At 39.2% G+C, this 15,606-nt stretch overlaps 1 protein-coding gene across 4 annotated transcripts in view; it reads right to left on the bottom strand.

The window, feature by feature from the left end:
* Nucleotides 1-15,606, bottom strand: part of SLC10A7 (solute carrier family 10 member 7) — a 157,368-nt gene that overhangs the window by 18,423 nt on the left and 123,339 nt on the right. For all 4 annotated transcript variants that reach the window (XM_041124991.1, XM_030019342.2, XM_030019327.2 and 1 more), the window contains 3 exons: nucleotides 9,489-9,654; nucleotides 6,416-6,467; nucleotides 4,816-4,889 (listed from right to left, as the gene is read on the bottom strand). In XM_041124991.1, the coding sequence (XP_040980925.1) occupies nucleotides 4,816-4,889; nucleotides 6,416-6,467; nucleotides 9,489-9,654 (292 nt within the window). The remainder of the gene's footprint in view (nucleotides 1-4,815; nucleotides 4,890-6,415; nucleotides 6,468-9,488; nucleotides 9,655-15,606) is intronic.

Genomic DNA, 15,606 nt, shown 5'->3' with positions numbered 1-15,606 from the left:
ACTGCCACATTGATAAATCCAAATGAGGAAAAATGCACTCTCCATCACAAACAATAGCCTGATTTTATTATAAGGTGGGGTTATTTTTGTTGTTTTGGTTTGTTTTTTTACCAATCTGCTATTCATCATACCTACAGTACTAACATTTGCACTTGTGGTAGCCAAAACAGGTAGCAGTACTCCATTTTTTGCTGATAAAATAATTTTACATAGCAAATACAAAGAATTATAGTGAAAATATTTTTTGACAATCCTGCATTTTCCTTTTGGAAATTGTAACTTCTAGCTAGCAATTCACTCTCTGCAAAAAATAAAATAATGTTCTTTACTTGGCTGCAACTTTTGCGTAAGTGCAAGCAACAACTGCAGTATTTTTTTAGATGAGCCACACTGATAGCTCTGCACTTCCTTGAGGCCTCTTCTCTTCTCACTGAATGAACTCCAGGGAATGGCATCATGTCGGGCTTTCCAGATGGATTATGTGAAGCCATAGCTCAATGTCATTTTCAATAGCAAGGCTCATAATTAAAGGTCAAATAGTCACTTCATCTGCAATCAATCAATAGAAGAAGTACTAATACTAAGTACTAATCAATCAATGGCAAATGCACTAATAAAAGCCATGCATCAAATGTCCGCATATGTGTGTGCTCACATGTACTGTGCATATATGTGAGTAGGGAGAAGGAGAGAAAGAGAACAAAGTGTGGGTGAATATGCCAGAGGGCATTGTGAATACTATATTTATCTTCACTCCTTGTAAGTTTATATCCTGTTTCACTCATTAAGTGAAATACAAATACTTATTAGTTTTTCTGCATATGTGATGCACTGTATACAAAAAAGTGCCAGGGCACCCAGCTCTATGCAGAAATATCGGCTTGTGTTCCTACCAAAGGCACCTACCCTGTGTAATTTGTCCTTACACAAACATGCCCTGCACTCTGATCTTTGAGACAAAAAGTGTGTCAACTGTTCTGTCTACAAAATAAAACCCAGCATATGGGAACAGCACTCATCTCTGTGCAGAGCAAGCACTTATTCATGGATTCAACAGTGGAAGTGGCAGTTGGCCTCATGAGCATGCACTGCATGGGAATTAGTTGGTTTCATAATATGGTGTGGGAGAAAGTGACTTATAAAAGTCTTCTCATGCCTCTCCTATTACCACTTCTAAAGCTTTAAAGCTGTCAGCTCTTCTCCCACTTTAGTCGGTGCCATTCTAAGCTCCCCAGGGAAAGGGCCAGACGTACCTATTTGGAGTTTCACCTGCCAAGCTGAGAGAAATCAGTTTCAAAGCGAAAGAACAAGTGTTGGGGGGTCATTTATACACTACCACTGGAATCTTGAAGACAAACAAAGCAGAGCTCCACAACGGATGTGAAACCAGACCCTGAGCTGTGTGTGTGCTTTCAGGCATTGTAATGACAGAGGGAGAGGGAAAAACTCTCTCCGCTACAAGAGAACAGAAGGTTTCTCAGTACATGGTTTATAGCAAACACCTCTGGACAAGTAGAAATGTGTGAGAACAACAAAAGAGTAAGGGCCAAAATGCCTACGTCTGTTCTTGTTTCCGCTACGATCAGGGTGGACAAGATGGTGCTGTGGGTAGATTTAACTGTCATTCAGAAACGGCTGATCCTTAAAAACAAAGTAGATCTACTCTGCTTCCACCTTCAGTGAAGGAGTAAGTGCTAGCTGCTCTGGTTAACATTCCTGTTTACATCATGAGCTTAGGGGCATGCCTCATTGCAGTACAGCTTTATAAAACTCTCTATTGACACAGAAATGTGTGTTTATGTAGCTTTATCTTATCTGGACCTGGTACTAATACCGAACAGAGTAAAATACCAGTGGTCTCAAAACCGGCCAGCTTGAAACTGATACACAGCAGGCACACCTACGTAGTGCACACACTTGCGTAGGGGTGCACACAAGAGTGGTGGGGCCCTCAGGCTTACCGAAGACGGGCTCCCAGGGACTGCCAAAGAGAGCATTTCCCCATCAGGGGTGGTGCTCAATTCAGGACACACTGCTGCTGGCCCCACGCAAGACAAACCTGGGAGTCCCAAAGAAACCTTGACAAAGCTCAGCCCCAGAGATGGAATACAGCAAGGGAAGCACAGGTCTCAACCAACCAGCCATCTCAACGCAGGCCCTGAGCAGTAAGGCAAAGTAGTGCAAAAGTGAAAAGCCTAAGAACGAATTACATCTTGTGACTAGCCTCCTAGGAGGCAAACTCGCTTTCCATGAGACACCAGCTCTTCAAGGATGAAGGTAGTCAGTCCCGAAGCTGACAAACGGAACAGTCTGTAGCCGAGAAACAGTCCTGCAATGCTGTGTTCTACCATCTGCCTGTTTCATTTCAACTTGCACACTTACCCGTGAGACGTCTGTATTAGCAGGATAAAAGCATGTATAGCTGGGGAGAAGCTGTAGAAGTCCCCGAAGTCAAGGTGGCCAAAGTATTTTTATTGGTGTGCTTGGGCAAAGAAAGCTGCAAAATACAAAGCCTGACTCATCAGGCTGTGCTAATGAGAGCAGTAACTCGGAATTGGGAAAATGTGAGCCAAAAACTCAAGCAAGCTAGGAACTTCAAACTAGGTTCTTCTAAAGGAGAAAATAAAATATAAAAAGGAGAGTGTACTAGCAGAAGAAAAGTGAACCAACTCAGGTGTCTGCATAGGGTGCAGATCAAGACAGACTGCATGAGGATGCTTGGTGGAGTGAGTAAAAGAAATGAAGAGTCCTCATTTTTTTCTGGGTGATGGTGAGCCTCTCTAGGACTTAAATATTAAAAAAAGGCTTTGTGCTTATTTTCTTAGTGTCATGGCAAGCTACAGAAGTATTCAACAGAGTGTATATAAAACTAGTTTCACTGAGGAGGGAAGGGGAGACTTACACATTTGTGCTGTTAAATACCACCAGCTTCTCTTCTGCAGTATCACAGTTGTGTCCTAAGTTTATACGCACCTCCAAATAGCAAGTACAGTAGTGTGTTATGACTTACGTGTGCAGTTGCTTTCTAGAAATACAAGTGTAACTATCCTCCTGAATACAAGCTCATTTATTAGTTGAAGCTTCAGTTTCATAGAACATTTGGCTGAAAAAGACCTAATGTCATTTAATCTATGTTCTGCTCCAAGGCAGGATCAACTCTAGCTAATTCCTGTCTGAGGCTTGTCTACAATGATAGGAGATTCAAGACATCAATAGGCAACATATTCCAAAGCTAAACAGTTTTACATTAGACAGGTTTCCTTGATTATTAGCTTAAATCATCATCATTGTAACAAAGTCCTTCCCTTTTCAAAGACCAGTGTGAAAGAGTTACTTTCTTCCTTCTTTGTGTCAACCTTTTGAAGATCACTACTGCATTTCAGGCTGTCTTCTCTCAACAATCCCAGTTGTTTCAAGCTTCCTCTGGGGTCACATTTTTGAGATCTATGATCATTCATGGCACTCTCCTCCGATCTCTTTCCACTTGGTCCACATAATTTTTGAATTGTGGAGCCCAAAACATCATGCAAATGTCAAAAGCCATAATGTTCTCAAGCTATACAACTTTTGCTACTTCTCTGCAACAGGACCTTGTGTGAAAGGAAATTAGGTTAGTTTGGTATGATATGAATTTGACAAATCTATGGGGCTGTTACTCATTTCCTTGTTTCTTCCTACACTGTTAAAATAATTTAATTATTTGTTTCAGTAGTTTTCTACAAAATGAAGTTAAACTCACTGATCTATAACTCCTCGTCCCCTCCTCGTTTCCATTGTGAAAAAGAGGCATTATGTTTGCCTTTTTCTTGTCTTCAGGAACTCCTTCACTTCCCACAGACTTTGAAGGGCACTTGCTAACAGTTCTGCAGCACAGGCCTGGCTGAAGCAAAGAACCCTGAGATGAGTTTCGCTACATTAAACTGACTTGGAAAACATCTCACCTAAGTCCCGACTTGTTCTTCCCCTGTTTCAGGCTGAGTTCTTACCTTTGTTATTGACACTAGCTGTGTTTCTCTTTGACAGATACAGTCTTGAAAAGGCATATAGTCAGTCGCATATGCTTTATCAAACACATGTTTTCATATTTTGAAAAACAGTAAGAAAATATTCTAGTCATTTCACTGACTGAACATAATGGATGAAGCAGTAGCCAAGTGGCTGTAAGCATAACTGATTTAGCAGTATTTTGTGAATTTCCATCAGAACATCTTATTATCACTAAGGGGTCATAAGTGACAAATATCTCAATGATGTTTTGATAAATGAATTCTAATAAATAAAACTATCCAAAATATCTGCAGACTTAAAATAAACACATACATTTTGCTCATGTTAAGCAAAAGACAGTATTGTCTATTTGTGGTTTCTGAATACACTACATGCTTTGATTTTCACTTGTACATCCCAGCTTTTAGGTGTACGATTTTACTGTGAGACTGGGCGGATATACCTTACGATCTTTTCAGTAACAAACCTGAAATTTTATCAATATTGGATTAGGCAACAGAACAGAATAAGAACAGAAAGAAAAATCCAGCTTTCCATAAATAAGGTGGTCTTACTGTATAACCACTAAAATCTGAGCTGAGAAGACTATGTTGACTGCCCTGTAATAAGCATTTATTTTATCTGTGCAAGAACATTATCCCTCTATTAGTATCATACTGGTTGATAGCTAATACTAGCGTTACTTGTCACACTAAAACCAAAACCATTTAAGCAGAAAAGCCATCAACCAACAACATTTTATTTTTCCAACACAGCAAGGTATGAATGTTACTGTTGTTTTGCTCAAAAGCTTATCTCCTGACTTACCCAGGGTGAGGGATTTGTGTGTGGAACAGAAAATGATAGCCACTGTGTCTGCTGGTGTGAAACTAGAGTTATTCCTAGAAAAGAAAGAGTTTTAATAACCTCTGATAACAAAAACCTTCTTAAAACATCATTGATCAAATACATTACTTTGAGGATCCATATGCACATTCACATCACTTTGATCAGGTCTAGTGACAGAAATAATTCTACCCACAAATGAACAGTAGTGTTTGATTTTTTTTTTAAAAGCAGAATTGTTTCTCAGTTGTGGCAAACTCTCTAATGAATGTGCTCCCGTGTGAAGGAGACAAATTCTGGGCACATGGTATGTAGGACAAAACTTTATTCCAGCCAAGGTTATTTTTGCAAACATGCTATAATACAGCAGTGGCTAGCTTGCCTCTGTAAAAAAAGAGAATGACCTACGATTTCTTTTCCTAGTATGTAATGCTAACAAAATGCTCAATTTAGATAGTATATTGAGTCTACACTGAGCACTGCTTAGAATATGTAGTTATCCTCCACTTCAGAGAAAAACTGCATCTAAGGGTTTACACACTGGGAGTAAGGCCAGGAAGGATGGAAAAATGACATACAGAGAGAGGTATATGACTGGCCAACGGATCACCCTTTGGTTCAAATTAGGAATCATTTTATGAGATTCTAAATATTTACCACACTGAGTTGGTTCCTACTTATGGCATTTTAGATTTTAGAGTTGGGACATATCTTCCCCCCAGGTTAGGTCTAGCAGTTCAAACGTTATTTAAAAATGCCTTCTAAGGTCAGGGTGTGATCTTGTCACAGAGAAATTTTCTGTGGCACTAAAAAAGCATAAGTAGCTCTAAGGCATTGCACCCTTCTTTGTGATTCTCCCTTACGGATATTGTATAATTCATATAAAGCATATGTCTGGAGTCTGCTGTATTGTGGCACTTCCCATTCAGTAGAGTGCTGCTGAGAAAAATACTCCAGTAAGCCTAAGTGAGAAGACAATGGTGGATAATCTGACCAGCTCCAGTGATGCACTAAGCCATTGGCTAACACCATTCTCACAGTACTATTTTTTGAGAAGTGCATGTACAACAGTTCTTCCTGGTCGATATTTAAAAGGAAAAAAAAAATGGCTCTACCAAACATTAGTTCAGGACAACTGTCTTTTAAGAATCACCATATAAACGTAACAAATTTGACATATACAGAGAAGACTGAATTGCCAGCCCAGCAAATGTATCTTGAGATGTAAAAAGTCAAACTGAGTTCTCTCTCTCATATGTCATCAGCATGTCTGCAGGGCAAATTATACCTTCAGTGACATCTGTGCAAATCCATTTTTTTCAGTGGATGAGGTATAGCAGTGATTGATTGAGATTTAACAACTCTGTAATTAACACACAAGAAAGGACAGAATTCAGGTCCTGCTCTCTTAGCCTATGAAACTCTAACAGAGAAAATGCAGTAAGGACAATATGAAATACAAAAATGAGGTCACCCCTATTCAGAAACCTGCCCTTACAGATTTGCATAAACTGTATCACCCAAGCCAAAGATATCATACAAAACAAATATTCAAAGGTTCTGATTCAGCACATTCAATTACCTTGTAGAGAAGAGGAAAGTCAAAAACATGAAGCTCATCTGAACAGAAAATACTGAAAGAGAAACAAGTTAAAATTAGACTTAGATCACACAAGTAAAGATCACTTAAATCTCTGCAATTGCTGCGTACATGCCTTTTGTCCCCCTACAACAGGTCAGAAGCTAGGCTGGACCAAGTCTATCCAGAGAAATCCAATGACAGACAACCTTTAAAGACTGTCTGAAAGAACAGTAAGTATCATTACATCCAAGAAAGCTAGAACTAATATCATGGCTACACAAGTTCTTCCTGAGGTAACTCTTCTCAATCAAGTATTTCTTGACACAATGAATGGCAGGAAAGTTCACTACTGCATGCTGCACATCTGTCTGCACTAGTTTTGCTTATTGGGTTGACAATATAAAATCTCTCAGACATGCTCTGGTTGCCAAGTATTTAAATTTAGTCCCTTTCTATTTAACAGGAGAAAGTACAATGTGTAACCATGATCACAATAAATATTCTCGTGCACTGGGTATATTTACTCTCTTGATGAATGATCACTATTAAGAGAAGATCATCACAGACATTTTAATTCCCTCTGAGACAAAGGCTAATTCCTGAACTGGGCAGCGTACATCAGACAAAGCAGCTTTCGTTCAAGCTCAGTCACCTTTGTAAGTGCGGATGGTTTTTGAGCATCCTGAGGGGAGCTCTCCTCTCCGCCGGCTCTCCTGACACCCACAGGGGTTGTGGGATGCACAGAGCCCACCCCTGGTCGGTGGAGATGCGGCGAGAAGCAGGCAGCTTCCCCGCTGTGCTGTGAGTAGCTGCTGGGACTGCAGGGACCGAGCATCGTGCAGGAGTGCGGGAACTCCCCACGGAGCTGGAGGAGAAACCCTGTGACCTGCACAGACCTTTTCTGAGAGTGTTTGTGGGTTATGGGGGAAGGGCTTTTACTTGCAGCAGAATCTGGGCTGGGTCCTCTCCCTCCTCCTTGCAAAACTTGTGAACGCAATAAGGCTAATGTGTCCCATGGGGTAGTGTAAGCCAAGACAATACATTTGATTTTGTCCCCAGTTTACAACTGGGAAACGTGGCAGGGATATTAGCTATTACCAGTGACATTTTCCATTCTCTTACATACATTTCCTAGGATGTATAAATGTCACCTCAGCATGCACTTAATTCTTCCTTCGTGAACTAAGGAAGCTATCCATTGTTCCTGAATTACAATTTTTCTGCAACTAAGTACTTTAATATGCGCAGACAAAAAAATCCCTTAATACGTATAATTCTGTAAAGCAATAAGCATGTGTTGCTACCAATTATCCCTTGTGCATATTTTGCTGTGGCTAGAATATTAACATAAAAATTACATAAAAACATTATTCAGCAGAATAATAAATGCAGTTTCATCTCAAACTCCTCATGCTAATTTCACATCCTGGTATAACACAACACAGACATCCAGACAACACATCCAATGGTGGTACAGAAACTTTTTCTAGAATACAATGTGCATATCCATCTCCACAACTTCCTTGTTTTTTGGTTTTAGAAATATTTTAGGAAAAAAAACAAATGTCTAGTATGTTCCACGCAGTTTCAATGCTTATGTTAATATTCTTACTAAGAAACTCCAGTTATGCACACTGGCAATGAAAATGTATATATAATGATTTTCAGCGTATTGCACTGCAAGTGATATATATAATGACACATGGCACAAATGCAGAGTTGTCTTGCAGAGAAATAAAAGAAAGGACAAGAAAGGCAATGGAAGCAACCACTCTACACCAACTGTTCAAGGAAGAACATACCTTTTTAACTAAAAAAGAACTTTTTTTTTTTCCCCCCAAAGTAGCAGTCAGCACAGTAACATGAAATTACTTCATTCTGAGTTTCTCTGCCTGTTTGACTTGTCAGAGTTGAAAATTTCCATATCCCTCTTTTTTGCTGACAACTCTGCACTGATTTAAGTGGATCTCGGATGTGGTCCTTCTCAGGTGCCTGTGCAAACAAGTATTTCCTCCATTTTGAAAAAAAGCTCCTTAGCATGGCTTCCTTCTTCTCTGCTTTCAGAATGAAGTGTTTATACAGTACCATTTATAATTCCATGTAGTATTTTACACACGTATCGTGTTTCATATCCAAAAAATTGCCACAATTAGGATAGAATAAGAACTGACCCACAAAGGGCAGGGAGGGGCAAATTTCCTACTGACTTTCATGCAGGTTGGATTTATAGAAGTTACATTATTTGTATTAAACAGAAACATGTGAATATACACACACTTCAAGGTAGGTGATGCATTGATTTCTTGAAATCTAACAGTTTTAGAGTGTATGAGATGTGATTTATACTGTAGTATATACTGAGTTACCTCTCCCCCAAGCAAATTGAAACTCCTGCCTCTGGACAGTCTGATGCAAGATGGGAATTTTCTACTGGGAGAAGAGACAGTGCCTGTATACCACTGCCTTTCCCTGGGAGGTAGTGATCTGCAAGTGTATTTTTAACTGATGGCAAGGATACCAGCAGTCTATTCTCATGTGTATGTTATTTAGGGCTGAATGACTACAGTGCTTCTAAAACGAACTCTGCAAGAAGCATGTTCATCCACAGAAATATATCAACACATTCAAACTCCCAACTAGTTTCTAGGTTTGTAATATGGTAAGGAAGAACTATTTAAGTTATAACAGTGTTTTGAGTTACAGCTCAAACCCAAACCTTTCCTTTCTGTTTGGAACGCAACATCTGTGCATTTATGGTTGTTTAATAACAAAGAAGCCAAAACAGAATGGTCGTAAACACTTGGAAAGTAATACCGTGCCCCTTTAGAAAGGGAGGACCACTGAGCAATCTCAGGCACACTTAAATAGCAGGGTTCATCCCTCTCTAAATGCTTACTCAATCCCCTAAAAGCCTCCAGCCCCTAAGAAGTCTGGTAATCTGGTTTACCAGACACATTAAAAGTACAAGCTCTAGCCCTGTGCCAGTATCCCCACAGCCCCACCATTTCCAGTACATACAGCTCATTACACACCTGAAACACAGATAAAAGAGATGCTTTAAGGCTGAACTTACTTATGAACACTATTATAATCAAGCTAAATTTATCAAGGTCAATATTTGGATTGGCGAAAGTATCACAGAATGTTGTGTAGATGATCATCAGGAGCACACAGCTGCTGATAGTGCCAAATGGAGGCTTCTTCCTTTCAAGCCAGTCCTTGATGTATCTTCGGACAATCTGAAACACAGAAACCAACAGGTTGCCTCTTTTCAAAGATGCAGGGAGCCAAGTTGGGCATCACAAAGTGAATCTGACAGCAGAAAGACACAAAGAGAAGAGAGTAATTTGGATGACGGCCACAGTGGATTTCAAAGCTTCCCTGCCACACAACTCTTCTTCTGGGGAATTTAACATTTGTAGTGCAACTTCCACTGGGCGTCCATAATGAGAGTATATTTTCAAGTACATTCAAACCCATCCTTAATCATGCCAAATGTTCTTTGCTAGCTGTCACTGAGACATGCCCATTAAGCCTCCCCAAAGTTTATCTCCTCTGCTGATACTAATGGATGTATGTAATTATCACAGTCCCCTTTGCATCAACAGACAATTCCAAGTGCAACTTTGGGAATCTTAAAAATCTGACATCTTCAGGAATTTCATGACGGTAGATAATCGAAAGTGATCCATGGAACATTTTAATATTTAAATAGCTAGCGATGCACCAGAAGTTTTTAATTAAATTATAACTCAAGCTTGAAAAGCAAAAGTGCATGTGTTGTGGGAGTTTAAATAATTCAAACCCTGAATATCTAGAGTTTTTGTAAATCCAAAGACAAATGCCATTTGCACGCTTTTAGAATACCAGAATTAACACATGAAAACAAGGAAACCTACTGTACTTAGTGGAACTTTTGCACTTTGAGGAAACAGAATCTGAACTTGTTTTTCAAGAATTTTTTAGAAACAACTATAAATTTTAAAGTAACTTCAACTTTCAAATTACGCCAAATACTACAGGACTAAGCCTCAGCAGATACAATGCATCTGTTGCAGCCCTGCCTGAGGAGTTGCTTTTAGTTTTTCTCTTTACTTTATTCGGTTTGAAAAAACTTTTTAAAGCTTTTATCATACAGCTGCCACTTGTGTTAATTTTTCAGCAATCACATTATCTTGCCTAATTTCTCCTGAGACCTCCCGATGTTTTCTGTTACCAGGCTCTTTCAGAAATAATAGCAGGAGATCTACCAGAGGGCTCTAAAGGTGTCTCGTTACCTTCCCCTAGCAGTACCATTAACAAACATCACCACTATCGGTTTAATAATACAGAAGACTTTAGAGGTATTCAAGATTAATATCAAAGCATCATCACCAATGCTACCATAGGACCTTTTCACACACTAACTGCCAAAGCTGCGGGATTGACCTCACAGCTGTCAGTTTTCCTCACTGCCTTCCCAGCTTGTTTGCAAGTCTCTCAATAGGGAAGTCCTGGAAGGAGCTATCCCAGTGACCACAGCCAAAAGACTTCATCGACCACATGGCAGGGCACATGCTAAAAATTCGGCACATGGGGCTCACACAAAGCTAAGCAGGCTGAAGACCAGCACTTACCTCCCAGCACTGCTAAGCTGATGAAAAATAACGGATTTACAGCAAACCACGTAAGGGAATGCGTGAAAACACTCAACTCTAAATTTTCACGCTTGCCAGATGTTAAAGAGAGAACACAACTCAGAATATACGGCCAAACTTCTGAAAGAGCATTCAGTGGAGCTCCTTCAGTCACCTCCTTATAAGCTACCAGGTAGGAATAAGACACCGCATTGATGAAAGAGAGGCAAAAAGGCCGAGTGAAGACATTTAGTGTGCAGTGTGAAAGACATGAAGTGGGAAGACCAGATCAGTCTAATCTGAGCAGGTTTGAACTCTGTAATTATCAGAAGCAAAAAGCAAAGCCTTTCACCTCTAAAGTGAGTGTTTTCTAAGGAACTTTTAAAAAAAATCCTATTATCCCCTAAATTAAAGTCACATTGAGGAAAAAGAAAAGCTACTTAAGACCACCTATTTATTTGTGGTCCTTCCAGAAGATTTATACTGAAAGTAACAAGATGTTGAAAAAGCAAAGTGATGGTTAATTATGCCACAGTACAACTTATACTGGAGGTATTTATTATGAAAACAATAACCTTGTATCTGTACAAGGTATAATTATAACATACATGACAATAATACCTGTAAACACATATTTATCATGGACTGACATACAAGAGAAAAAAAACCCCCATTTTAAAAACGAAACTGCAAGCAGTATTTTCTCAACATCTCCAATTGGCTGTTATCTTCTTTAAATATCCACCTCTATCTAGTCTGGAATTATTGTGAATCAACAACCATAAATATGAATATGGCTTCTTTCTGAACATTGTATTTTTAAAAAAATGACATAGTCGGACCCTGAAGAACTGAATTGTGGCTTCAGGAAATCATCTAATCAACCCAGTGTCATCCTAAATATATACTGTAAAAACACAGACAAAATACATTGTCTCTAACACAGAATCCCATACATTTTCATCTTCTCACAGGGTTCAGGACGACCTATAATTTCAGAGATTGATTCAGCCTATGATCACTGATTCAAGGTAATCTAAATTCTTGTATAACTTAAGAGGGGAGAAATATAACCCTACAGGTATCTGTAAAAACTCAACTAGATTTTTCACAGGGAAGCTCATCTCAGCTGATTCATTTTGACTGAAAACCAATCCACTTGTTACTTATTTATGCCCTGCAGAGTTGTTTCAGGACAAGGATGCCTTTTAATTCTTAACCCAATTCTATAATTTTTCAGGGTTAACGCAGAACTTAAAAAAAAATTGTGAAGATTTGTAGTGAAATAACGATAAATCCCACAAATACAATAAAGACGACACACAATAAAGTACAGAGCCAGCCAGTCAGAGAACCTTGTTGTTCTGTCGTGCCGGCACTCTCTGACAGGAAGCCTAATAGAGGTTGAAAAGCCACAAGCAACGCAGACTGAAATGATTAAATAAAGAATCTCATAGGTAATTCGGAGCCTGGGCAGAGATATTAAGCTTCATTTGTCTGCAAACACAGCAAAAGCGATCACGATAGTTTTTGCATGTTACAGCCTGTACGAAGGATGCCAGACTCAGGCACCGTACCAGTATGCCACCTCTCAGTTGAAATAACAAAGTCCAGTATTTTGAAGTACGTACCAGTACAACGGGGGACAAGGGAGGGACAAGCACCGAAGAAACAAGCAGTTGAGAAAATGTCTGAACTGATACTCCTGTGAAAAGATGAACTTACAGCCTGGGGTAGAAATATGAATGACTGACATCTAAAATAGATCCATCAGACTGGCACAGTGATGGAAAAGAGCAAAAAGAAGAGTACTCTTCAGATGCAATAATTCCATAGTTCCTAGTGAAAGGGAATTCCTCAAATAATAAATGCAGTTAAAAACATCTGGGGGGGCAGGGAGAGGGAGGCAGAGCTGTTGAAAGAATAATCATTATGTGAAATGTAAAAGCATTTTAAAATGTACTTTACAGGGGGAAATGCTGCAGGATGGTACCATGTTGCAGAGAACATATGCACAATCTCAAGGCCTTGCAACCCGTATCCCTGCTGAGACTCCTGCAGAATTACTTCTGCAAGGAGGGCTTAGGGCCCTCTAGTCCTATGGTAGCAATCACATTAGGTACGATGAACTGCAAAGATTTTTGTGCAGATTTAAATGGCAGTCCCAAAGAGCAAGGAATTCCTGATGGCTGACCTGGAGGTTGCACATGGAAGAACAATGCATGGTGAATCCTTCCCCCAAACTGTGGTTTAGTGGGGAGAAGAAAGGAAGAGAAGCAAAACCTTGCAGTAGGTGATATTTTATAAATAACCTGCATGATGAAAGGTGCTGATAAACTCACAGAAAAGTTAGATCTTAAAAGAACATAACCGTGTCCATCAGGCAACTACCTCGTGGTGACTACATCCTGGCATTCTCCAAAGGTTTTTGGAAAGGCATCAGCTCAAATTTTCTTCAAAACAATTCCAGGCTCAAACCTTGCTCTTGCCCAGGATTTAATTTTTAACAACAAAGGAATGTAATTACACATGAATTAACAGTAGTGTCCCCATTTCAATTTAGTTCTTCTACCAGAACGGTTACATCCACAGTATTTTTCCTCCAGACTGCTCTGTATCCTGCCATAACCTCCTTGTCTAAACACCAGCCTCCCTAAGCAAATGGGCTTACTGCTCATGTGCTTAATTCACTTAACATCCCCTGTACAAAGAAACACAATCTGCTATTCCAGGAAAGCAGGTAGATAATGCTCATCCGTTATAAGATCATACATGAAAACAGCAGAAGATATATTATAGAAAAACAATTCACTTATCTAATTATACCTTCATAACAGTCACACTGTATACCCAGAGAAATTTGTCAGTAAAATACAGCTAGACTGTTTCCACCTGCCTGCTCAAGTGCTGGACATACAAGATAAAAAATGTAATAAACAATGTAATTCATTAACGTTCATTACTAATTGAACTAAATAGGGCAAGGAGCTCCCCTCTATGTATATGGAATGGAATAATTTCTGACATTTGTAATACAGTACATCTTTCAAAAATTATCTAGATCTTCAACTTAATTTTTTTTAAACCCATGAAATGAAAAAAAACTAGGGGAAATGGCTATAAGTCACTTTTTCTGTTTCCATTATACACACAAGAGTATCTCTTGATATTTACATCATTACACAAAGTAGATTTTTCCTTATTCTATCAACTCTTTTGGACTGATTTAATCTTTAACAGAATTTACAATGTTTTTACTGCACTTCTGCTCCTCTTGTTTATTATGTATTGGTATGTACTTCTAAATACCTGGGAAAAACACCTGGGGCTTTACCATTTCAACAAAGAAACACAAGTCACTTTTTCCCTGTGTTGAAACACACAAGGAAACAAGCTGAAACTATGCTGGATTGTCACTATACCTAAATGTAGCAGTTACCTTATTTACTTTGTCTTTTAAGGTAAGATTCCTAACTCACTTTTAAGTAATGTTATTACTACTTATAGCAACAGACCTTTGCAATGAACTCTGCAATGCAAAATTTTCTTTTGAAAAACTTTGAGTCAGGCTAGATGTTTGCAACAGTTCAATAACTTCTCAACATCTCCTCTTATATAGTGATGCCAAACCAAGAAAGCCAACAGCATGAAATATTGGGAACTACTTCAGTGAAGCTGGGAAGATACGAAAGGGGGAAAAAATTGGAAAAAAAAGTGAACTAAGATGACAGTCACTGTGAAAATCAGTAGAAAGAATCAGATACTGGAATGGAAGGGAGATTATGCGGGTTGTAGAAATGACATAAATAAGATGGAATATGCTTCACAGATTTCCATAGCATAGCCACCCTCCGTATATCCAAGGTCCGCATCGCAGTTCAAATGCACAGACCCTTTTCCAAAGCAGAGCTCATATCACTTCAGCCAGACCCTGTCCTGATAATTTTATATGGACTGTACCTGTGTGAAGGCACGCATTCTCACCTGTTCCTGTATACTGCTATAAAGTCCCAAACTTTGTACTGGTTCACCCACCTTTCTATACCTTCTAGGACAGCAACAAATGCCAAATCTATCCTTATTCTACAAAGTGTGCAATCTAATATTTCTTTTCTGAAGATGGGATAGGGAAAAAAAAAAAGTTTTTGCAATCTGGGAAAAAAAATCTTTTTTACAAGCATCTTGTTGTCTTTCTTCAGCTTACCAAACTCCCCTAAAAGCTATCTTACTCCATTATGTCAGCCAGTTTACTCCCAAGAGACAGCTCCTGACACATATACGCCTTCAAAGCTAGCTTTATAAAACTCACACGAGGCCATTTTCCAAATTAACTTTCACATTTTGGGGTAATTTACAACTGTTGCTTTAAAACCTTACAAACAGGTGCAACATGACATAAATGTAAAGGCAGCCTGTAGCAGTGGTACATGTTTTCTTCATATTTTGTATTTCTGTGGAGACTAGGTTCTGTTCCCTGTTGGAGTCAAGCGTCAGAAGGGAGCCAACTGTGTTCTGAAGGCTGTTTATCTGCCATCTCAGTTTTCTGCGACAAGCTTCTAGAAGTGCTCATCTCCC

Source organism: Aquila chrysaetos, chromosome 1 (assembly GCF_900496995.4).
Source record: "Aquila chrysaetos chrysaetos chromosome 1, bAquChr1.4, whole genome shotgun sequence".
In the NCBI taxonomy this organism is placed as follows: Eukaryota; Metazoa; Chordata; class Aves; order Accipitriformes; family Accipitridae; genus Aquila; species Aquila chrysaetos.
Note: the sequence above shows the minus strand (reverse complement) of the source record. Positions and strands in the feature narration are given on the sequence as shown.